Genomic DNA, 25,551 nt, shown 5'->3' with positions numbered 1-25,551 from the left:
TTATTTATTATTATTTTAATATATATAAAAAATCCCTCCTTTTAAATCAACTTTGGTACTCTGGCTAGAAATGGAGGGGGAAAGAAATCCAGGATAGAACCAGATTACATCATCTGCCCCCAAACAGCAACCGCAGTGCACAGAAGTCCCCCTACCTCCCTTGCGTGCAAGCACAGAGACAGGGCTAGACTCCCAACCCTTTCCTCAGGCTAGGCAAAAAACAGCTGGATGGAAAGCTCAATCCCCTCAGACTCTTCTCAACTTTCCCCCAACCCAATTGCTGATCAAAGATGTCTGGAACCAAGAAAAAGGGAGTTGCAAAGAACAGAAGCAAGACTTCCCGAACCAAGCGTGATCTCTCTTCTTAAAATCTGTATTTACTTTAAAAAAAAAAAAAAAGAACAGAAGGAGGTGGTACCCTGAGGGGAAAATGATTGGACTCTTCATTAAGAGAGTCAAGGCAAGTACAAGGGGGGAAATACAAAAGCATTTTTTTAAAAAATGAAGCATCTGACGCTCAGCCATTAGCAAACCTTTCCTTTTCACTCCCAGCAACAGCAAAGTTGACGAAACCACACAGCATCTCCCACATTCCAGCAGAGGAAGGAGAAGGGGGTCGGGGGAAAGAGACGCTGCTGCTACTAGCTCCAGAGTCAAGGGCATCATTATGTTACCCCCAGACAAGGAGTCTCATAAGCTCAGAGAAATTCCTTGCGTAGCCACTGAGACCTGGGGGAGTTCTGCAGTCCCCAAATCCTCCAGCTATCCTTAGAACAGGACAGAGGGGGCTTGCCATGCCAGCCCCCTGAAAGTACATTAATTTGCACAGCAATCAGGTCAAGTCTCTGCTCACTGATCCAGTCTGTACTTCCATTAAGGCCTTCGGACCCCCCTTTCTGCACTGGTCCGGGCTGCTTCCTCTGGATACATCTCGCTGGTTACTCTGAACTCTCCTCAGCTTCTTCTTGTTTCTTCTTCTTTTTCTTCTTCTTCTTCTTCGTGTCACTGGTCTGGGGGAGAAACAATGGAGTTCAGGAGAAGCGCTACTCTTCATTGGCTAACCCCTCCAGCACGGATGGAGAGCCTTTTTCTTCATTGTGGATCACAAGCCAGCAATGGGTCGGCCTGGAGCTAGTAGTGGGCTACCCATTTGCTAGTAGGCTAAATTCAAGGTGCTGGTTTTGGTGTACAAAGCCCTATACAGCTTGGGACCAGGATACCCAAAAGTTCATCTTACCCCTTATATATACCAAATCGATCACTGCACTCTGCAGGTGAGGGCCTCCTATAGATACCATTTCATCAGGAGGTCTGTTTTCCACAACATAGGAAGTGGACCTTTAGTGTAATGGCACCTACCCTTTGGAATTCCCTCCCCTTAAATTTACAGGTGCCATGTCTGTTATCTTTTTGGTGCCTGCTTAAGACCTTCCTCTTTCAACAAGCCTTTTAAGTAGAGACCTTATCCCAGTCTTCACCTGTGTTGGAACTGTTTAAGATGTTCCAATTTTTTTTAAAAATGCTTTAAAGATGTTCTGAATGTTTTGTTTGCCACCTGGGCTCCTTCTGGGAGGAAGGGCAGGACCAAAAATTAACAAGTAAATAAATAAATGGACAGCATCATCTGCTTTCTCTCCCACACAATGGGCTGCTAGAGGACGGACAGATCACCTTGGCCAGAGGTCTGAACTTAATGCCTGCAAAGGGTTCCCCACTACAGAACATGCAAAGAAGGCCTGAGGCTACTGTATCAAAGAGCGTTCTACCCACATGCCACAATTTGTTTATTGTTTATTTATTAGTTAGATTTCTATCCTGCCCTTCCTCCCAGTAGGAGCCCAATTACAAACAACTGCGGGATTTTAAAATCTCCTGCCAATACTGCACACAATTTTAAGCTGGTTTCTGGTTCACAGATGATTCTTCATTCCTCAGTGATTTACTTCATCAACAAGTGATTATTTGCATTTGTAATGAACCACCAACCACTCATTAAGTATACAGCAATTAAGCAATACAACATGTATGTGTGAAAATTGGTTTCTGTTTTTTAAGGTCTGCCCAACGGGCAGACTCCTTGAGAGCAAAATGCAGTGGATTACATAAGGCCTACCATTTCAGTTAGCTCCCCGCTGCTTTCGGCAAGCTCTGACTTCCTCTTCTCTTTCTTCTTCTTCTTCTTCTTAATTTCCGCCTGCAGCTCTGGCGAGTCTGGGGGTGACGAGGCTGCTTCTCCCTTTCCCCCATCATTCTCGATTTCCCTCTTTCTCTGAGAGGAAAACAGGCACATCAGGCAAGCCCCAGGGTACTCACAAGCAGGTCTATGGGGGCATTTTAAAACTCTCCTTGCTGTGGCTACATAAGCAGAGGGAACAGAGGAAGAGTGCTGCCTTTGAGGGTGGAGGAAAGAGAGCTACCCACTTTTGCTGCTAGACTGCCCTTCATGTTCTTGAACGGACAGATGAGCTTGTGTTCAAGGTGCAGAGCTGGCCAGGCAGGAATCTCCCCCAAATTGTTTTTTTTAAGTGTTTTTAAATGTGTATATTTGTTTTTAATGTTTTTAATTGTTGTAAACCGCCCAGAGAGCTTCGGCTATGGGGTGGTATACAAATGTAATAAATAATAATTATATGCAGCCTGTGCAGAATTACTGGTTTTTGGCACCTGCTCTATTTCTACAAATACGGACACACATTAATGAAGGAGACAAGCCCAGAGGTTTCAAGCCATTCATATCATAATCACCTGCAGTGCAAGACACAAACTGCACTGCTACAGGCGGTCAATGGTGCTGCTTGCTGCATGACAGAGGAGAAAATAAGTCTGCCTATTCAGCAGCAGGGACCTGCACCTCCTCCCTTGACACAAATTCACTGTGGAGAACCGGAGGAGCACTGGGCAAGCCTCTACCAGGACTAGAGATCAGCCTGAAACTATGCTATTCATCCTACTAGATGGTCAAAATGACAAGAGAGGCAGCAGTAATGCTTGCACACAAGTAAGCCCCTCAAGTCTTCCAACCCTCTCGCAACACAAAGGGCTTGAGTTTAGCCAAAATACAACATGGAAGTTTTTTCCCCACCAGTCTGGCTCAGACCCCTACAGGCTGTTACAAACTCTAACAGGGCCTCAGAAAAGTTAATACCCACAGCTACTTGGAAGGTCTTTACTTGTCAACTGTTTTCTCAACTACTGCCCCTGCCATCAACAATAATAAGGGTAGGCTCTAGTTGACACTACCAGAAAGGAAAAAGTAACAAGATGCTGATGCACAGCTCTGAAGCAAACCAACCTTTGGTGCCCTGCCTGGTTCCACTTGGACGGCCTGCTCTTCTACCTCTTTCTTTACGGCAGCCCTGGGAAGAAAACAGGAGTTTGGTTTGCATCTTTCAGCCATCTGATGTGTTATGTACAGATCTACCCTGAGTGTCCCACATTTGTTCTGGAATGGGATGGGAGCATTCCGTTGTCAATATATGTATGGAAAGCTGACAAACACACCCAAATGCATGGGGGGGGCAAGTTGCAGTTTTCCTCAATTCATTTAGCAGGCTGACTCCCTCTAGAGCCACAGAAAGGAGGCTAGAAAGGGATAACTGCCTGCTCGCTCTCTTGCACAAGCACACACATGCACACACAGAATAAAGGGCACCTCACTGCTCTGCCCGCTTTAGCACAATGGACTTTGCAGGTCCAAACCAGCATTCCTTACTTAAGGCCATGGGAGCTGCAGACATTACCTTTTGTAATCCACATAGTCCTCCTTCCAGGCCTGGGGGGTTTTCTCATTGGGTTTGCCACGTGCGTCCAACAAGCCTTGCTTAATCATCATCTTCTTCTGAGAAGCCTGAGGGGAGGTAAGCAGAGGCTCGTCTTCTGTATGCCATTAACTGGAGAAGACACTTTCCCACAAGGCAAGGCACTGCGAGAAGAGGTTAGTTGGCTTTCTCACTGTTGTCCCTTTCATAGCCATTAAGGTCCACAAGAAACATCTGGCAGCTTAATAAAAGTTATCTCTCTCTCATATGGCCTAAGGATCCTAAATCCTATATGCCCAGTCCCTAACAGAGCCATCAGTCTTGGGTGATAGATCTGGGTCATCTTTGCACAGAGTGCTCCTGAAGTCTACTTTAACATCATTTGGCTCACCACAAGAGATTCAACAGCAAAAGCTAAAATTTGATTGACCAGAGCTTCCACCTGGTTTGAGATGGAGCAAGGTGGAGACCAGTCCTTTAACACAGCTAAAAAATAACAAGAGGAACTGGACACTCAGCCTTTAGTGCAACAACGATCAGCAAGCATTAAATGGAAAGCTTACTCACCAAGCGAATAGCCCAAACATATGAAAGACTGGATGACCGCCCCCATTGGATCCCTAGCACCCTGAAATTACTGTGGCTGAAAGAGCAACACATGTCAAACTGCTTTTCTAAATCTGCTGCTCCCCCATACAGGCAAATGACCCAACTCCATCTCAAGACTCACTTTTGGGCCGAGCCCCCACTTGCGAGGGTAGGTATCTCTTTCCATGATCACACGCTTGATCTTTGCCACGACTCCATGATCGCAGGTGGATATCACTGCAGTCGTCATCAAGGCAATGGCTATAGGAAGAGGCAAGAGGAAAAGCTGATCATTCTAAGAAACGACACTATATAGGCCCCTGTGTTGCCAAACAAAAGGAAAAAGTTATTTCTGCTTTAGAAATCCTTAACTTTCTTTAATTCTTTCAGTATACTTGCCAAGCAAGTGTATGGATTCCTCTTTATTTCTACTCCCAAGCCCTTTCTGTGATCACCACCAGAGGGAGGCTGACTGCAACCTTTCCCCATGGCACCCCTGCTTACCTTTCAAGGGGATTCTCTCTAGATTTTTTTCCCCTGGTGTGCAAAACATGTACGCTTCGAGCATGCAAACAGGACAAAGGCAGGGCCTACCAGCAAAAAAAACCCCCAACAACTTCAAGCTGTGAAAGAGTATTTTTATGCTAGTTCTCTATATTCTTGCACTCAATTTTTTTCTTCCACGAGGCAACGGCACATCAGAGCAATAAGTGATCAGAAAGTTTCATTCTTCTTGGTTAAGTCAGAGCCCCGTAAGGATCTCTGGCCCTGCTCTTTCTACCCAGGCCCTGCCAGCAGCCAGCCAAACAACCTCTTGCCTCCCAGCAGAACACTGGAAGGCTGAAAGGTGGCTCGTGGCCGCTCAGCATCAAGACCCAAGAACAGGAATCAAGATGTGGCAGGAAGGGCAGAGCAGCAACACTCAGAGAATGGATAAACTTCATCATCATTTCACATGCAGCTCTGAGCAAGCACAGATGGGTGGGGACGTTCAAGAAGCCACATTTCAGAGAATGGGGAGGAGCTCACAAGACCACAGTAGAGTCCTAAACACACTACCTTTAGGAACCAACAGAAAGGAGAGGCCTCATTTCTCAGCTCTTCCCATTGTTGCGCTTTCTCACTCCCCCCCAGCACTAGAACAAATTTATTTTGTCCAGTAGAAGGTAGGTGCCCATGCCCAGTGAGGATAAATTTACATGACCATTTTTCAAGGATAGAGTGCGGACTTGAACATGAATCTTCTCTCCAACAATTCCTGTGAAGCCCCCCCCCATTTTTATTTCATTCCAGAACCACTTTTCTACTAAAAGTACCCAACCCAAAGCAGCGCACAATGGGAGACACAATTAGATTGCAACAGTACAGTTAAGAATACTATTTTTTTTTTGCCACTAGGCATCACTATTGTTCTGCTTGCAGTTGACAGTCACAGACCCCTCCCATCATCACTGCCAGCCAGTACTGAGGAAGGAAACTGCATGCACTTCACAAAGAAGTGGTCATCCCAGGACTTCCGGGAAGGGTGACTTAGCCTGTGCCTGCTTTTGAGACGGGCTCCTGCCTCAAAAGAAGCTTATTCAGATATATCAGTCAGATTTTTTTTTTTTTTGACTGATTAAACTTCTCCCGGGTAGGGAGAAACGAAGAGATTAACCTCAAAGCCTATTTTTGTTGGGACGACCAGATCTCATTAATTTATGGGACGAGGTCCAGCCGACGAAGGTGGGACGGATTTTCAACAACAAGCTCTATCTGATAAAGCGAACGTTCATCTTATCTTCTAAGAGAGAACGCACTAACAGGCAAGCACCCTTCTTTCTATATTTTTCTTTTACTTGACTTAAATTGTTGCTGTTTAAAAGAGATTTGCCAGATTGATCGGTTTTTGACATCTCACTGGGGAGCCATAACTTCTCTCTGCTACTCACTAATTAATAGCTTATCTCTGTTTTTGTTGCAAAAAGCTGTCCTGGATTTGCATTCTAAAGATATACACAGAAGAGGGATTTCTATTCCAGATTTTTATTTTGAAGAATATTATATTGTCTGAGACTACTCTCTTTTTGGTCTATTTTATTTTGACGAATCTGTTTTCTGAGGACCGCCATTAATTGTTTCGATCCTGGGAACTGCATTTTGTTTACTTAAGCATGGAGAGATAAGGCTGTCTGCTCTGTTTATACTGTGATGTCACCAAGTTTGGAGTATTAACCCAATTGTTGCTGAAATAAGAAGTGGTTTTCCTATATTTTTCTTTTAAAATGGCAATTAAGAAAGTGGCTGAGAAGCTGGAAATAACTATGTTTCAGAAAATAATGGATGAGATTGAGATAACGAAACAAAACCTGCGACAGGGTTGTAAGGAGCTGAAAATTGAATTGAGTAAAATGAAGCAGGAGATTAAAGATATAGGGGTCCCTGTGAGAGAGGTGACCCTGGAAGGGGTCCCTGTGAGAGAGGAGACCCCGGAGATTGGAACAAACGTGGAACAGGAAAAAGATTTGGAGTCTATGGACTTTAGAAACAAAATCTATTGTTTGGAGATACAGGAGATTAAAGACATAGGGGTCCTTGTGAGAGAGGAGACCCTGGAGACTGGAACAGGGGTCCCTGTGAGAGAGGAGACCCTGGAGACTGGAACAGGGGTCCCTGTGAGAGAGGAGATCCCGGAGATTGGAACAAACGTGGAACAGGAACAAGATTTGGAGTCTATGGACTTTAGAAATAAAATCTATTGTTTGGAACTCAATGTTATCTCTGAAGAAATTAATGAAGATTCTAGAGATAAAGTTATTAATGGCATGGATAATCTTCTGGACTGGAATGATGTGATGGAGCCCAATATAGAGAAAATCTATGGAATTAACTGCAGCCATGTGACAATGGAAAAACTTTCAAGAGATGACCCAGTGTATTTTGAAAAAAAGAACAGAGATATGATTTTACAGCAGTATTTCAGCAACCTATTCAGAATGGATGGCAAGAAAATATTTGGGATAGAGGTAATTCCCATCAGACTCTTATTATATGACTATGGCTTTGACAGCAAGATTATTATGGAATACTGATAATGGAAGATTGGATACTGAAATTACTGGACTTAACAAGACTACTGAAGATGGAAGATGGAAAATGGAACTAATAGGGATAATAGAACAATGGCTACTGAAATTACTGAACCTAACAGATTCTGATGTGATGGATTAATTGAAATGTTTATTTTGACTATGGTTATGACAATAAGATTATCATAATTAGTAATGAGATGGATTAATCGATATGCTTATCTGGAAAAAAAAATTGATAGATATATTTCTTAAAGAATTGAAACCTCTCTTTGACTTTTTGTGGAAAGAATAAAGTAATGTTTATGAGATTTGATGATTAAGTAAGATAACTACTGGAGGAAAGTGATTTTATAATATGACTTAAGAGACAGGATTGTTATATATTATAGACTTATAACTGATTTGATCTTTGACAAATGGGAAGTCAATATTTTACTCTTTATTTTTTATTTTTGTTTTTTTTTTCTTTTTTTCTTTTTGTTTAACTATTTTTGATTTTGTTTTTTGTCTTTGAATGTTTTATGATTTTGTCTTGTATGTTTTATGAAAATCTGAATAAAAATTATTGAAAAAAAAAAAAAAGAAGTGGTCATCCCAGACTATTGGCTGTGGTGGCTGAAGCTGATGGAGTCCATCTAGGGGGCTGCAGGCTCCGTTCCTCACTCTAAAAGGAAAAGGAGATCAGACAGCAGGGCTGGGGAGAGGAACCTCTACTGGAGACCCTGGAAGAGCTATTGCTAGTTGGAAGAGACATTACTGGCCTAGTCAGGATCCGTGGTCTGGCGCAGCTTCCTATGATGCACTTTTATATCAATGACAAAACATGTGCAAGAACTCCACTAAAACAATCTAAATGTCAAGCAACTGGTTGCCAGTTCTCACCTGTGCAGATGGCCTCTCCTTTTGTGGTGATCACAACAATTTCCTGATTGACTTCAATGCCATCTTCGTACCGTAGCAAGCCAGGCAGCATGATCTTTGCGCCATAGCAAATCGCATTCACCTGAACAGAAAAGCAAAGAATGACCATCTGAATATTTGGGTCCTATATAGTTAGTGCTGTTGATTTTGAGCATTTAAATAAGCATCAGCATAAAATTCCATTTTTCATCATTTTCAATTAACTTACTCCACACCCCTGGGGTCAAGCCCACAAAAATTACACCCCCTCACCAAGGGGTCCACATATCATGGTAGTAAAAAAACCCTCTGTATTGTACCGCAGTTGCATTGTTAATACTGTTCCCACCAACAGGGACACCGATTCCCTTAATTTTATTATGTATTATTAAGTTTATATCCCACCTTTCCTCCAAGGAGCTCAAGGTGGCGTCCAAACATGGTCCTTCCCCTCCCGATTTTATTCTCACAACAAGCCTATGAGGTAGGTTAGGCTGAGAGACAGTGACTGACCCAAAGTCACCCAGTGAGCTTCATGGCCAAGCAAGAACACGAACACTGATCTCATAGGGCCTAGCCTGACACTCTTATCACTTTGCCACACTGACTCTAAGTTACCTAGCTTCCCATTTCCAACACTGTTAATAGTACAACACCCCCCATCTCACAGCCTTTAGAGTCCTGGCAAGCAGAAACTAGGACTAAAACAGCCGATCATTTAATTGGTGTCCCTGATTAAGCAGGCTGCAGATTTTTCATTTCTGAAAATGTTTAATAAAAGCACTTACACACACCACTATAATTTAAAAAAATGTAGCATGCTTTTTTCTTCAGAATGTTTCCCTCATGCCATTTTACAAAGGTTTAATTAACTAATGGATTAAAGCACATACAATTAGGCTGCAATTCTCACCCTACTTACATGTGAGTAAGACCCACTGAATTCAGTAAGACTTGCAACTTGGCAGACTTAGTCAGGACTGTATCATTAATCAACTAAGGTTTTTTGAAGCAGGTGACACCCCTAATAATTACCAATAGAAAACAAAAATAATTCCAAAAATGCAAGAGCAACCCCAATCCATTTTCTTGACCAAAACAACATAGTTAAGCTGTTGCGATGGCCTGCTGTGCTATTGGCTTCAGGTCCAGGAAAACTCACCGCACTGTCCTTCATAACCAGCCGCTTGTGGGACGTCAGCAGCTTCTCCAAGGGAAAGATCACCCTCCGGAGGTAAGTCTCGTCCTTGTTGTTGTCATATTGCCACTGTGCATCCAGTACATCATGCATGGTCACCATGTGGTCCTACAAGAAGAAACCAGGCCAACACATCAGAACATCTGCTAGAAACACAGAAAGCTGCCTTATGCAAGGTCCAGCTGTCTGTCCCGTCTATCCTAGGCAGCCAGCTCCACAGCATCTCAGGCCGGGGCCTTTTCCATTATCGCCATCTGATCCTGCATGGATCAGCGATGCCAGGGATTGGACCAAGAACCTTCTGCCTGCAAAGCCATGTACTCCATCACTGCGCTATGACCCCTCCCAACCTGTAAGCCACTAGCCAAACCAAAAGGACCGGGGCAAGAACATAATACATCCATGCTTAGCTTCAGGCCCAGAACACACTGGGAATTGGGGTGTTCATATGAAGGCAGGTGTAACATGCACAAAAGCCAGGGACTGAACAAGGAACAGCAATAGGCTAAAGAAAGCAGCCTTCCCCAACCTGATGCCCTCTGAATGTTTAGGACTACAACTATCATTAACCCCCAGCCAGCATGACCAATGGTCAGGAATGATGGGAATTGTAATCCAAAAACATGTGGAATGAAGGCACCAGACTGGGGAAGGCCAGACTATTGACTCTGCTTTGCAATTCCAAATAGCGGTTTGGGTAATTGATAAAATCTACAACATCCTATGCACAGATCCCAAGCTCTTTTCCCATATGAAAGAAGCCACCAGCAAGATCAGCCTGATCCACAGAACCTTGTAGAAATCCCTCACAGGGAAAGCTTCAACTATTGAGTGGTTATCTGTTCCCTGCTCCAGAGAACTGCAGAGGGTTGTGTAATTTAAGCTCCTCTGCATTAATAAAAAAGCAATAGATAAGACTCCCCAGAACAGGCGTGAAAAGAGCCAATGTGAAGCTATCCAAGTCTCAGAAACACTAGCAGACAGATACTAAATACATTAACTGGTAACGGTCCAACTACTGTAGTCAGGGATCCCACGCAATGAGTCTTGTAGGGATGGGATGCCAGGTAATTTTGTGAGCTGGGAGAGGGAACTGGCAGAAAAGCATGACTGGCATGAAAGTAGAGCTTTCCACCTCTGACATCTCCCAATTAGTTACTGTCCCAAAGCTTAATTACCAGAACAAGGGAGTCAACCCTGCACTGAACTCAACACTTTGGGTAGTGATAACCACATGCTCTGAAGGACGCCTTGCAACGTACCTTCTCTCCCATGACCCCAGAGCGCACTCGCCGAAGCTCCTGCATCTGACCTCCAACCCCCAGCAAAAGACCCAGGTGTACACACAGCGTCCGGATGTAGGTCCCAGCTTCACAGCTCACCCAGAAGATTCCTGAGAACAGGGCAGAGTCAAAGCAGATGCCTGAGTTACAGAGTTCTACTATCTGAAAGAGTTTGAGCAGAATGCCTCTGTGAGCCATCAGTATTGGGTGATAGATGGAAGTCATCTTTGCACTGTGTGCTATGCCATCTGTTTTACATCATTTGGCTCAGAAAACACCTTAAAATCAAGGATGGCTAACCTGCCGCCCTGCAGATGTAGCTGAACTGCAAATCCCATCATTCCTGACCATTAACCATGCAGGCTGGGGCTGATGGGAACTGTAGTCTTCCAATATCTGGAGGGCCACAGGTTAGCCACCCCAGCCTAAACACACTAAGAAAACACAAGGCTGAAAACTGGTCAAGGAATAGATCTGGTCATCCAGGGCAAAGCCTATCAAAAGAGGAAGATCAGGAAAGGACTTGGGTGAGATTTGTTTCAGCCGGTAACCTGGAGGAGTTCCGAATGTGAAGAAAAAGAAAGAAATCTTTATTCAACCTCTAAGTGCAGCCTCTGCTTTGTAGATATGCTTTGATAGTGAGCTATGTGATTTAAGACACATGCCCTTGCCTACTGTTTAGTGTGCCAGTATTGGAAGGAAGTAATCAATTTCCCTTCAGCAGAGATGGAGAACTTGGATTGGTTCCCCCTTGCCGTCCTTCAGTGGGCATTAAGGAATAGCCAGTCATTTTGCTGATCTCATGTGTTTGTATATGAATTAGTTTCATTACCCAATCTTCTTTCCGGATCATATTCTATCAATTTGCTCTCATAGATTGTTCGGACTCTCAGCTGTCTCTTCACTGCAGCAATGAGTGGAGGGCGCTGGAAGAGGGCACCTGTCAGAGTTTCTATTGCCTACAGAAGGAAATAGGTCAGATATCACCGTGTTAAAAAGAGCTCATGCCCTTGTGATCATGCACCCACAACACAGAACAAAAGTTCAGTTATTCCCCAAACACGCCAAGCCCCATTTTCTCACTGGTTTAATACAGATACTTCACCAAGGAAGCTTAACTTTGGCTTGGCATGATGTAGACTTAAGAAACTTAATGCTAAGACAAAGTGAAAGCAGTTATGTTAGTGCTATACCATGGTTAGTGCAAACCAAGGTTGTCAGAACATCTGACTGAGCTAATGCCAGCAGCAAGCTGTATGCCTAAACTTAGTTGGCCATTAACCTCTAAGGCCTTGACTTTGGCCACCAAAGAACAAAACTCTGATTACTGTCTGAAGCCGTGAGGTGTGCTGTTGGCAACTGTGCACCCTCCATTTTATAAGTATGCCCACAGAATGTCCATGGGAAATTCCAACTGGTTTTTAAGGAACTGCCATTATGCAGACAGCTCAACTCCTTCTGCAGTGGCCATTAACCGATTCCCCCCTCATAGAGACCACTAAATTAATCCCATTTATTGATACTCAGGCATCTCCAAGGACAGTGTGTAGCTTCAGTGGGAAACAGACAGTGTTGGGTTCTGTTTGTGACTATAGGTAGCAAGGCTGTGGAGTCTGTACGACAAACCTTCAACTCAGACTCCTATTTTTCTACTGTCCAACTCCTTCATAAATGGCAAATGTATATTCATGTATTAATATTAATAAATTGATATTAATATAAATATTAAAATATTAATTTTATTTTGAAGCTGGAGTCGGTACATTTCTACCGACTACGACTCCACCCAAAATTGCTTCCGACTCAGACTCCACAGCCCTGATAGGTAGTCAGAGCTGTCATTCATCTAACAGAATCTAAGGCCCAAACAAAAGGATTCTGCTTGTTCTGTATCCGCTTTGCAAAGCAGCTGGAGACTGCACAGCATCTAGAACAGGTATCTTGATGCTGCAGGAAGGATAGAGCAGCAGCACTCAGTGAATGGATAAACAGCATAAGCACTCTGCTTAGAACACAATCCCAGAACGCGTTCCCTTCTCATCTATGCAGACCGTTCTTAGGTTACACAGATTCACAGCTCATGGCAAAGAGGACAGACTGAAGATATGGTAATCTGAACTGTAATTTACAACAAACAGAAACATGTTGAAGGTTTAAAACCCCCACAAAATTTATTTTCATATATTTATATCCCACACTGTTCCACTATGGAACCCAGAACGGAGTACTTGTGGTTCCTAGGTGGCCATCTATCCAGAATAAAGTAAAATAAGCTTGGGAATTGGCTTTGTGCTGCAGTTTTTTCCCTAAGGAGTGCTCACTTACCTTGAAAGCTGAACCTCATTGATTCTTAATAACTACCCACAGCCAAATTACATTTGCACTGTCATCATTCACATTGGTGCTCATATCCCCCCCCCCACACACACACATACACCCCACGTGCACTCAAGTTTTCCTGCCTGGCAGAAACTTACCCTTGATAGCTGAACCTCACTCTCGATTGCATTGTGCAGCCGAACGATTCCCACATACTCTTTGCCTGGAAGACGACAGAAGAGTAGTCAGGAATGGCCACCTGAATTTTACTGTTTCACCATCCATGTGATTCTGCTGTTTCAATGTCTAACAATGCACTTCCATTCTTGGTAAGAGACAAAGCGTAGCATACCTGCACTTTGTTGAGACTTGACCAAGCGTGTTGCTCGCTCAACGCATACAATCAGGCACCCAGTCACTTTGGGGTCCAGTGTGCCACTATGCCCGGTCTTCTCAACACGGAGGATGCGACGGATCCAGGCCACCACCTCATGGGAAGAAGGGTTGGAAGGTTTATCCAGATTGATGAAGCCAGTCCTAGGAGAGAACCACAGTGACTCCTACTAACCATCTCTCTAAGTATCCACTCAGTACTTGTTCTTCAAAGAACTTGAATTAGGACTCAAGTATCTTAGAATGAAAGAAATATTTACAGCCTAAATGATGAGATTAGTAGGACCTCTAAAGAAATCTGGTTTTGCTAATAAAGATGGATCTGTGGCAAGGAATTGTGGGGGAAACATCCTGCTTAAATTAGGGCCTCTAGTAGGGTGCGAGACTTCAAGTTCTCACAGGTGAATCCAGTTAATTAAACAGTCAGTGTTAATACCTGCTTATCAACTTGAGGCTGGTACCTCAAGGCCACAGGCCTGGGAGGGTTGTAGAAACTGCATGACTGTTAGGCATGAAAGCTCTAGACAATTTCATCATCAGGAAGCCCTCTGATTGGCTAATTAATTCCTGGCTGTTGCCAGGCTTTTTCTCATAAAGGTAGACTTAAGAATTTGGCCTACTGCCTATTACCTGATGTTGGGGTATCCATCTTCCTAATGCTATCCAGGCCATACATCTCTGGGGGAGATGTGGAACCATGAAGTTATTCTGCCTGTCTTCCTATAGTTTGTATAGAATAGGTTAGACAGATTTTGTTATTTTTGTCATGTGATTGAACTCTCTGTATTTTGTATTTTACCTAACTTTCTGGGTGTTTGGCTTAAATAATTATTTTGATGCTTTATTTTTGCACTCATAATTTTATTTTTACCAGTGTGTTCACTGCAGGAGAGTTTGGCTCTGAATCCAGAACTGTGGCCATTTAGCCACAAGCTACCATGTAACTGGGGTGGTTTGGGTTTTTTTGCCTTGGGCTCCAGGACAAGGAGTGCAGTTTGACTCGTACCTTGGGATCCTTGGCAGGTCTATTGTTCTGGCACTTTGGGTTTCCCCTTGGCCCAGAGTGGCAGACCAGGTTAACGGGTGGTATTTATTTATTGAATTTCTTAGTCGCCCATCTGGCTGGCTATCCAGCCACTCTACCTACCTTACAGTCTGGTGTTTGGCTTAACTCAGCCCTGATAGGGGAGGCATGGGTTGTGCTTGGCCAGCTTCAACCTTTTTGTACTACCTTCCTCCAAGTCTGCTAACTAGCAAATATTTTCTGACCAACAGTTATTATAGATTACATGGGACAGCAAGAATTAGCCATATTTTGCAAAACACAAATATTCATGGATATAATAAATAAGCTGCAGTAACTAACAACTATTAAACAAAAAGACTAAAAATAAAGTAGTGTCAACAGAATAGGTAATTCTCCAACATCCCCAACTCTGACACTCTGATGTAAAGCAATATACTAGCAACCAATATATTTAAGTCAGCATATTCAAAATCCTGGGGGAATTAATGTAAGCAGTGGAGACTCACCTGCATTTTGTGTGGATGCAACCCTTTCCCATGTGTTTAATACTCCCTCTCCCAGATGGAACACCACGGGGGGAAAGGAGAATTTACTCTTAACTTCTGCCTCACCTTACCTTACATACTCTCCAATCTCTCTTTTTAAAGGATTGCAACCAGAAGGAAGAGGTGTGTAGTGTGCTGTCCTCACATTCAACTTGTCAAAGTTCTACAAAAAAACCAAAGCAAACCAGAAGAATTAATACACCATTCAGAGCTACTGTGGAGTCCTGTGGAAGGAGAATGGCCGTAGCTCAGTGGTAGAGCATCTGCTTTGCATGCAGAAGGTCCAAGGTTCGATCCCTAGCATCTTCAGGGAGGACAGGGAAAGAGCCCTGTCTGAAAAACTGGAGAACTGCTGCCAGTAAGTGAAGACAATTCTGAGCTTGATGGACCATTCGTCTGACTTGTTATAAAGCAGCTTCCTGTATATCAAAAGTGCTCATGTATTCAGAGAACACCTATCAATATCATTCTATTCAAAGGATACCTGTGAACTGGATGGCTGCTTAGATTTTAAAACTTCAGATGTTTCTACTGTTCCATATTTTAGTTATGTCTTTAAGTATTTCAGAAAGCTTGCTGTCTTAAAACATCGAGAAACTATTCACTGGGGTAAATGTTGCTCAGCCCTTTAAAAAAATGGTGGTTCTCAGTTGCAGAATCCAGAACTCACAAGTTTTCGTTGCCAGCAAACTTAAAGGTATGTGTAACAAACAACCTTTAACAGAATTTTAATACCAATTGTTACTTGGCTGCTTTGGTTCAGTTTAATGATAATTAGCTAGACTAATATAAAACAGCAATAATTAAATATATAGTTCACGTGCGCACAATCTTTTTACCTTGAGAAGTAAAGGCCATTGTGATGTGTCCAGTTGAGCCACTCTGGATTCAGGCTTGATAAGGAATTCTTCTGAATATTGTATATCCTAGGAACAATTGAACAGGTACATGACTATGACTGCCAATCATGAACGGGGACTGCTTCTCTTGCATCCAGACTATATTCAAGGCAAGAATATAGAAGCGCCACCTGATGGTAGATAAGATTACTCACTGGTGCCTTCCAGAGAAGGGCTAAGAGCCACAATTCTGAACTAGTGGCTCTGCAGCAGCCCACAAAACAGCAACATCCTCTATCACCTGTTCCTTAATTCATCAGGAAACTTGCGAGTTAACAGTATTCTCTAGTCTAGTCCTGAAGAGAAAATAATCAGGGCTGCACTCTTCATGCTGCTGTGGTTTCCCACTGTGCTTCAATTTTATCTAATTATTTATAAAAGAGGGTGAATGAGGCTTGACACAAGTTAAAACAGAGCATACCGTCAACATTAGCTGCTGTCCAGAATGGATTACACACACAACCAGCTATCTTTATCAATTTTTAGCCAAAGTTACATCTACAATGGTGCACAGGAGAGGCATGCTGCTGGAGAAGAGGGAATAGGACCAATCACCACCGATCATACATTACCTGTGCTGATCTTTGACACTGTCTGATGGAATAGCAATTCACCAGGAAGTAGACAGTTAGACAAACAGCTCTTCTATTTGGCAGTATCTGTAGCAGGGATAACCAACTTGGTGCCCTCCAGATGCTGTTGGACTACAACTACCATCAGCACCAGCCAGCATGGCATTTGGGGAGGGATGATGGGAATTTCAGTCCAGCAACATCTGCAGGGCACACAATGGCTACTCTATACACAGTATAGAGAAGTTTAAAATATCTTGTCTTAAATTTTTATTTATTTATTATTGCATTTATATCCCACCTGTCTTCGAAGGAGTTCAAGGTGGCATACACAGTTCTCCCCCTCCCTATTTCATCCTAACAACACTGTGAGATATGTTAGGCTGAGAGGCAGTAACTAGCCCAAGGTCACCAGTGGGAATTTGAACCCTGGTCTCCCAGGTCATAGTCCAGACACTCTAACCACTTCACCACACTGGCTGTCAATAGAGTGTTAATTTGCAAATTAAGCAAGCCAGATCACCAGGCAAACTTACAGCAACATCTTCATCTGGCAAAGATCTCCTGTCTTTCTTTTTCTTGTGCTTCTTAGAGGCAGAGCCTACAGAAAGACAAACAACAAAAATAGCACTATAAATTAATGTGGAACTAGAAATAATCTTGGCAGTATTATTCACCCACCCCAAAGCACACCTAGAATAAGTAGTTTGATTTAAGCATTTAGAGAATTAAACCTGGAATTAGTAATTTGATTTAAACATTCGGAACAGAGATGGGCAACTAGGCCTGGGGCCGAAATGCAGTCCTCAAGGCCTCTCTATCCAGTCCTCAGGACTATCTCAGGCCACATACACACTGGGGCCACAGCTCTGCTTTGTACCCTCCTTGAGTGTTTTCGCCTCGCTTGAATATGCCCTTGAACTCTGATCATACTTCTTGCTTGCATTAATGGCAGCACAGTGAGACATGCATGAGCCTGCACAAAAGTAGAATCCACATTTAACATTCTGTCCCACTTTTGCCTCTGGCCCTGCCCACCACTGGCATGCAGCCAACAGAAGGGAATATGGGCCTTTGCCTGAAAAAGATTTCCTATCCCTGATTTAGAGAGTTCACTAAGTAAGAGCTTACACTACAATACTTCTTATAAATATGGGGGTGGGGGAGGAAAAGAGAGAGGGAAACCAGAACACATCATTTCAGTAGCTACAGATGTTAAGGTCCATCATCAGGAAAAACTTTGGAAACACTAAGAATGCCATTCTGACAGTGTTTCCTTTCTTGCTTCCCTATACTTTGGAAATAGCACACCTGATGAAGAAGAATCTGCCCCTTGGTCGCCATCATACTCTCAAACTCATGGATTGTATCCAATGCTAGCCCTACTCATGAGTAGACCTAATGAATGAATGAACATGACTCACTTAGCTCCATTAATGTCAACAGGTCTACTCTGAGTAAAACAGAGCTGGATACAACCCTTTGTCTGCTTTTCTCCCCAAAGAAGTCCTTGTTCAGGCCCAAACACCTGCATTCCATAACTTCTACAGCAATCTGGATAACTCAACTCAGGGGAGGCCTAAGTTGAGTTTGGAGAAATCAAAGCAGGGAAGGGGAAACAAAAAGTCCCAAGGGAACACTAGTGCTATTATTGCTACCACCGTTACCGAAGGAAGCACTTCAACCCACGTGAGAGAGCAAGAGCATGTTGTGAGTGCCTGAAGAAGCCTCCAACAGATGTAGAACAGACATTAGCTACCGGGTTAAACTAGCTTCAATCAATGCTCATGCATCTACATTGGCAAGCAGCATAACATCTGAAGTGGACATGCAGAAAAGCAGTAGCTACTTTTTGTAGAAAAGTCACAAAACATTTTCCCCCTAGCCAAATAACATGAACAGGAGCTGCTATGATCTTCCACTTGTTTTCACTCCCGATATCAGCACACACACACAAAAGCTGAGGGAACAAACATCTTGTGGAACATTAACCCCTCAATCGGCTCCTAGATGGGAGAATCCCCACCATCCTACGTGAGGCGCGAATGTTCCCACCTCCCCGAGAAATCCCTTTCGCCCCAGGCCCCTCTTATCTCCAAGACCCGGTTTCTAAGTTTTTATTAACACCCTGCCCCAGAGAATAATGGAATACCACCACTGGAAGCGGAGCAAGCGTACCGAGGGCCTAGTGCTAATCCCTCCTTACGCAGCCCCTCCAATTACCCTCGAGCATACACAGAGTGCATTTCTCACACGCTACAGAGCAACCACGTGCTCTCGCTCAAACCTGAGAGCGAGGGCAGGCAGAGTAATCTACCATCCTCCAGCAATGTGCTAACTCCAAACCCCCCCTCCTTTTAAAAAAAGCTTATTAATTTTCAACCTGCCTTGGAAGCGAACCGCGTGGGGAAGGTGGGGGGGGCGAGAGAGAAGTAAGATTTCTCCTCCGCTCACAGGAGGCCTAACCGCGCCTGCAAGACGGACAACCAAAATCCAACGCTACGTCGCCAGGGTCGCCTCAGGCCCGCAGGGCATAGCCCTGGCCCTGAGCACACGCTTCATACCCACCTGGCCAGTCCGCCATCTTGCCTTCGCCACGCGCTACCTCAGACGCACAACCTCCCGCCAGCCAGCTCAGTCCAGAAAGGGTCTCTCCACGCCCACTTCCGCTCTCTATCCCGACAAGCAGAGCGGCAAACCGCGCGGGAAGAAAAGAGTGGTGGATTGGGTGAGGGGCGGTGGATAGAAGTAAACCATAGAGACTAAGAAAAGGCTGCAGAGAGTCAGGCGCCATAGAGCTGTATAATTATAGCCGAGATGGGTAAACCCGTGTTGTTTTTTTACCAGCCATTATTGGACCCCATCAGCCCCAGGCAACATGGCCCAATGGTTATGGGTGCTGAGTGTTATAAGCTAATAAAATCTAGATTCCGCATCCCTGAATTATAGACTCATTAAAAATGTAAGTTCTAAGTGTAACCCGAAACCTGCGTAGCATCTAATACAGAGATGGGAAACATGGTCCGCCACTTCAGCCTCAGCCAGCATGGCCAAGTCAGGGATGGTGGGAGTTGGAGTCCAATATAATTCGAATGGTACCAGATCGGTTAAGGATTCTGAAAGTAATGCAGCCGCATCCAATATTTCAGCACAGGCCACGTGGCCTTTTAACTCCCCCCCCCCCAGTTCAGGACAGTGTAGAAAGCTGGTACCCCTAGAAATAAGAATGGCTGAACTGTGGCCATGCTGGAAAAAACAGAAAGGAATAGAAAAGAGGAAGGCCAAACGAGATGGATTGATTCCATCACGGAAGCCACAGACCAGAACTTACAATCTGAACAGGGTGGTTCATGACAGATGCTATTGGAGGTCACTGATTCATAGGGTTGCCATAACTCGTCATTGACTTGGAGGCACATAACAATAAAAAAACTGTGGCCTTCTAGATGTTGTTGGACTTCAACTCCAATTAGCTTGTCCAATGGTCAAGGATGATGGGAGATGAATCCTAGGTGTATAACATGTTATTTGTTAACACCTAGGGGAAATTTATTCAGCCATCAAACTCCATCTTGAAGCTGAATTTCTACAAACGTGGCCTCATGTCTACAATATAAACCTAATTTCTGTACTTTAATTTCCCCCCACAAATCCTAATGTTGTGTAACACGTTGCCTGATGAAGAATTGTGAAGAACTTAAAAGTTTGCCACACTTTGTAACATTTTGGATGGTCCCAATAAAGATATTGCCCAACTCAGGATTTTGGAGTGAAATCCAGTTTTGGAGTTTAATCTAATTATGGTTGCAATCGTAATCCCATTTACCTGTGAGTAAGCCCCACTGAATTCAGTGGGACTTACTTCTGAGTAGACAGGACTAGGGTTGTAGCCTAAGACTCCGCTCCCCCTCCACTCCATTTTAAGACTGACTAAATGCAGATGTCATAGTCTTAACATTAAGCAACCTGCTGGACGCTCCTACTGGAAGAAAGGGCAGGATATAAATCTAATAAATAAACAAACCTTTTTTCTCTCACCCTTACCATCCTCTTGCTTAACATGTAGCCTAATGAAGAATTCTGGAGAACTCTAAAGTTTCCTCAGTATTGTATCTTATTTTGGCTGGTCCTAATAAAGCTATGACAAGATGGCAGATTTTGAAAATTGTAGACTGACACACCTGTCTCCAGCTTCTGGCCTAATTTAGAATTTTCATCTTGTGCTTTGCTAGGGGCAAAACTGTTACACCTATGTGTGCAAAATAAGCAATAGAGCAAGAGGCTTCTGCTTGCAGCTTCCACACCTTAGAATTCTAAACCATCCAGCAGCATAAAGTGATCAGGTGGGGAGAAGGGAAGTAACAATTTCTACTATATTTTAACATACTATTTAACAAGGCTTAAACTTTGCATCATTTATTATTATTGGTCTATGATAACAACCGAAAGCCTCCCTAGCCACTACACCTTAGGTGTACATTTTGCATTGTTTTTACATTTCCCTTATTTTTTGTGTTGTTTTAAAAACTATTTTAAGCTGTTTTATGGTATTTGTAAATAGTCTGGACACAGATGTATAAGGACATTCATAAATAAATAAACAACACTTTTTAAATTGGTGCAATAGTATTGTTTTATTCCTTGGCATTTATATGCTTAAAATCCTTTATATTTTGCATTGGAAGCTAGTTTCACTTTGTAGCAGGTGTCCATAAAGATGGTGATGCTGTGTGTCAATATTTTTTTTAGCCTGAGGACTATAGCAATCAATGGAGACAGGGAGCCAACTGAGCTCAGCTCAAATGAGAGCAGGACCTGGAGATAATTCCAATCTGTAGATGCCAGACTAATACCCATAGACTATGTAGTCATGGAAAAATATTATTAACCTGTTTCCCTCCCCCCACGTGGCAGATTTTTTTCATAATTAATTGTGCATATTTGAAAACTCAAATCCTGTTCATCCAGTCATTGTTCTTGTCACGACCTGTAGTTTTGTAAGTATCGTTCTTGGACTTATTTTGTTGCAGTATTTTTAGTTTTGCTATGGTTTAGGACCAATTTTTTTTTTAAAAAAAATGGATCTCCTTGAGCCACCCAGAAACGGGCAGATTCCTAAAACCTGTTATTAATGACAGTGGCTCATCTCTCATTTCAGATTAAAGTGACAGAAAAATCTTCTGATTGAATGATACAAGGTATATTACTTAGGTTCCTGTTGCTCTTTTATACCATTTAAAAAATCTGTTTTATTGTATTATGGTTCAAGTTGATTAGTATGACTGACTTCTACTATTTTAATGGTTTTGTACTCACTGTAAGCTGCTTTACCTGCTTCCCAGAGGGCTCCAATGAGGCAGAGAAACCCGGAAGCATAATTTTACACAGAACCCTGTGCAAAGAACACAGCTCACACTCAAGTGTATTTTATTTTTAAGTACAAAATAAAAAATATTCTTGGTTTTTGGAATTCCATCTACCATTACTTTCAAGTTTACATGTGTTATAGTGCAAAGGAGGTTGTTACATATATTTGGAATCTGAGTGTGGCATTCAATGCTAATCCTACTAAGAGTAGACCCACTGAAATTAATAGGCACAACTAACTTGGGTTCATTCATTTCGATGGGTCTACTCTGGCTAGGACTTAGCTGAATACAATCCTGAATACATTTGGAGAAAAGTTGCCCAAACCTTTCCATATAAGATTTTCTAAACAAGGGAAACTTTCCAATCTCCACCACATATTTGGGCCAGCTTTGCAACTGAATCAAATAATATTTTCTGTGAGTTTGGATGAAGAAAGAGTCCTGTGAAGTCCAAATTGAGAAAATCATGCCAACAGTAAAAGAACTTGAGACACCCTGTGTTGTTCTGTCATGTCCTTAATGATGTCCAAGTAGTGATGGGATGCAACAGATCTGGGGAGGCAGAAAAAAAGCCCTGATAGTATGAGAGGCAGTGCTTTGTGCCAGCATTGCATATACACAGAGGAAAGATGCAGGTGTCTCAAATAAAATCGCAAGTTGATAGCTAGGAAAGGAGAGAGAGAAGTACCATTCCCATCATTCCAGTTCAAACCAAGCCTCCTTCACAGCACTTCTTTACAAGTTCTTCTACTTCTAAACAAGCCTGTCTAAGAACCTTACGGACATGCTGAGGTACCCTCGGAGAAGCAAGATCAAGCATGGTAAGGCATCACAGGTCAGACCCCCTGGCCAGAGGGGTTCATCATCTCTTGCACAACTAGATGGAGGAGGTGGTTTTGCTCCGCAGTGAGCAGTGGCCAGAGCTCCTTCTGCAGCACCTTGAGCGCCTCCAGGTCTTTCTCCTGGCAAGCCATGACAGCGGACTGGAGCAGCAGGAAGAGCTCGGAGGGCACGTAATCTGACGAGGCGTCTAGGGCCTCCCAGGAGTACTTCTCGAGGGTCTTGGCATGCTCCGGCATCAGCTTGGATGGCGGCGGCTGGAGCAAGAGGAGGAGCAGAACGCGGGTCACTTCGCAGTGGAGTAGCTGATCGAGGAAAGCGCCTGGGAGTGGGCTGATAGGGCTGGAGGAGGAAGAGGCGGCGGCAGCGGCTGATGCTGATCCGCTGGCGGCGGTTCCGGCCTGGGCCAGCAGCTGGGCCTGGGTGAGCACGACCAAGGCGCCGTCGTGGTCACGGCATAGCAGCAGGCAGGAGGCTACGTCGCGCAGGCAGTGCAACGTTTCCAGGGGCAGCTGGGCGATGGCCAGGAGGTCGGCGGCGCGAAGAAGAGCGGCCACAGCTTGGCCAGGCTCGCCGGCGGCGCGCAGCTCGTTTCCCAGCTCCAGCCACAGCCCGGCTGCCAGTGCCGGTTGGCCCATATCGAGGCGCAAGCGGGCGCCAAAGGCTACGCAGCTCTGGGCAGCGGGGAGGTGCTCGGATAGGCCAAGCCCGGGGCCTTGGCGCAGGCGAAGCTCCCGCTCCTGGCGCAGCCAGAGGCGCGCAGCCTCACCCAGCGCCGTCGCCTCGCCGGGTGCGTGCCCCAGACTCTGGGCACATCGCGCCACCGCCAGCTGGCACCAGGCCGCGTATGGAAGACTCTCCTGGGCGCGCAACTCCCGGGCGAGCGCCGCGAACTGCTCGGCCGCCTCCGACACATTCGGCTTGCGCAGGAAGCGCCGGCGGAGCTTGGCCGACACTAGCCGGTAGCGGGTCAGGAAGTCTCCCCCGGAGCCCGCGCCCGACCCAGCCTCACCTCCGCTAAAGCCCGGCGACGGGCCACCCCCTGTTCCCGGGACAGACAGCATCCTTCTTCCTACTCCGGAGAAGAGCCCTTTCTGCTAGGCCCCACAGGAAATAGCGACAAGGCGTTGCTAAGCAACGAACCAATGTCCGGCTGTGGAAAGAAGGCGGGGCTAAGTTACCATGGCGACCATAGAAGCAGCCAATCCATATCTATGACGGCACTTTAGAGCGATATAGTGTGAGAGTAGGCGTAGAACTCCTAGAGAGACTTTATCAAACTTAGGCTACGTACATACCATACATTTAAAGCATACGACTTCCACACAAAGAATCCTGGGAGCTGTAGTTTAAGGGTGCTGGGAATTTTATCTCCTTGAGGGAAAATCTATCGTTCCCAGCATTTTCTGGGGGGGAACCATGTGCTTTAAATGTATGGCTACACTCAGCCCTATAACTTACGCAATTTCCTCTGCCCTACATGGAAGAGAGCCAAAACAGCTCTGCATCTGTAGCAAGCAAGACAGACAAACACAAAAAAACCCTTAATAATCTAAATTCATATCAAATAAGGAGGAAGGGAAGAAGGAGTTAACCCAGTACAGGAACAAAAGAAAAAGAAACCCCGACATTCTAAAAGGAATCGCTTAGTTCAAATCCTATACTTTCTATAAAAAAAAATGCTAAGAACTACTAAGAGAACAGGTGGGCAGCGCAGCTGATCCAAGCAGTTAAAAGAGGAAAAGGTAAAATCAGCATGATTTATGAACGACAGTAATGGAAGGAAAGTTCCCTTGAAAGGAAACCCACAGAAAAACTTTCATACATACACTCAAAAAAAGCTATATGCATACAACCTCTCACTTGGGTACCCAACTCATACACATTTCTTTTATGCAAATCCTTCCTATTACCATTCTTACGTTCTTACTTCCCGGGAAAACACAAGCCTTACACACCTAGGAGTCTGACCCGTCCCTGGGCGTCCAGGTACGGCTGGTCTCGCACAATCAATGGCGTTTCCTTAGTCAATAACCGTTTCTCTTTTTCTCCTTTTCGCAAGCGCGTGACCGTTCCCCCCTGAGGGCCCCTCTCCTGGATCCTTCTCTTCCGTCTCAGCACTTGAATCGGAAGAGACTTGTTTCCGCGCCGGCCGAGGAGCCCCGCCTTCGGGGCTGGAAGGCGACGCTGGCGCGGAAAGCATAATAGAACGACTTAAAATCATTCTTCTATCTGAGTCATCCTCAGAAAAATAACTTGGAGGGGGGGCCTCACCGGTCAAAGATCTGTCTTTCAGCATTGTAAAAACCCTGCAATCTCTGCACTCCCATCTGCCATAGGAGCCAGAAATGCAATTAATCTGAATGTTTTACCTCAATCCGCTCCCTTACTCCTCTTAAAGGAACGGGTTTAAAGGAGCCACTCTTTGGCTACCGTTCACCCGGTGCCAATACTGCAGTTACCCGCGTTCTCGCTACCGCACAGAGCTCAATCATCTTTCTCTTTTTCAGGCCTCTCTTACGCACAGGCAAGTCCTCCTCTTGCCACAGCATACACATTATTCCCAAAGGGCTGTCCTTTACCGGCACACTCCCTTTATTTCCCATGACGTCTGATAGCAGGTTTTCCTCAACTGTGCTTTATCCCCAAAATGTCAAAGCCGCCCGCTTTTATTGATAACCGAGAAAATTCTCTCGTGGCGCCTGTTATCAAATTAAGGGGTGCAATGGCAAAAAGGGGGTCCGCACAAGGGATCCCGGACGAGCCCCCAATTGTTAGGTCCAAACCCA

At 44.4% G+C, this 25,551-nt stretch overlaps 1 protein-coding gene and 4 non-coding genes across 6 annotated transcripts; all 5 read right to left on the bottom strand.

Moving 5' to 3' along the window:
* Positions 1 to 346: 346 nt before the first annotated feature.
* DKC1 (dyskerin pseudouridine synthase 1) lies at positions 347 to 23,920 on the bottom strand. Of its 2 annotated transcripts, none has more exons than XM_061598237.1 (15): positions 23,775 to 23,920; positions 17,090 to 17,154; positions 15,922 to 16,008; positions 15,154 to 15,245; positions 13,470 to 13,654; positions 13,276 to 13,340; positions 11,631 to 11,757; positions 10,778 to 10,908; positions 9,480 to 9,623; positions 8,300 to 8,420; positions 4,489 to 4,607; positions 3,741 to 3,847; positions 3,293 to 3,356; positions 2,114 to 2,269; positions 347 to 1,010 (listed from the first exon to the last, which is right to left on the bottom strand). In XM_061598237.1, exons 1-15 carry the CDS (start codon positions 23,824 to 23,826, stop codon positions 939 to 941), a joined length of 1,587 nt encoding a protein of 528 aa, XP_061454221.1. In that variant the 5' UTR covers positions 23,827 to 23,920; the 3' UTR covers positions 347 to 938. The 2 variants fall into 2 exon arrangements, with proteins under 2 accessions (XP_061454221.1, XP_061454220.1); XM_061598236.1 differs by lacking the exon at positions 23,775 to 23,920 and adding an exon at positions 19,122 to 19,263.
* Positions 4,069 to 4,145, bottom strand: LOC133371550 (small nucleolar RNA SNORD83). Its single transcript, XR_009759341.1, has one exon. It is a non-coding gene; the product is annotated as a small nucleolar RNA SNORD83 (small nucleolar RNA).
* LOC133371555 (small nucleolar RNA SNORD17) lies at positions 5,057 to 5,301 on the bottom strand. Its single transcript, XR_009759346.1, has one exon. It is a non-coding gene; the product is annotated as a small nucleolar RNA SNORD17 (small nucleolar RNA).
* Positions 10,587 to 10,737, bottom strand: LOC133371554 (small nucleolar RNA SNORA36 family). The gene has a single exon (XR_009759345.1). It is a non-coding gene; the product is annotated as a small nucleolar RNA SNORA36 family (small nucleolar RNA).
* LOC133371551 (small nucleolar RNA SNORD83) lies at positions 10,991 to 11,065 on the bottom strand. Its single transcript, XR_009759342.1, has one exon. It is a non-coding gene; the product is annotated as a small nucleolar RNA SNORD83 (small nucleolar RNA).
* Positions 23,921 to 25,551: the final 1,631 nt, after the last annotated feature.

Source organism: Rhineura floridana, chromosome 16 (genome assembly GCF_030035675.1).
Source record: "Rhineura floridana isolate rRhiFlo1 chromosome 16, rRhiFlo1.hap2, whole genome shotgun sequence".
Taxonomy (NCBI): domain Eukaryota; kingdom Metazoa; phylum Chordata; class Lepidosauria; order Squamata; family Rhineuridae; genus Rhineura; species Rhineura floridana.
This window is presented reverse-complemented; position numbering and strand designations above follow the sequence as displayed.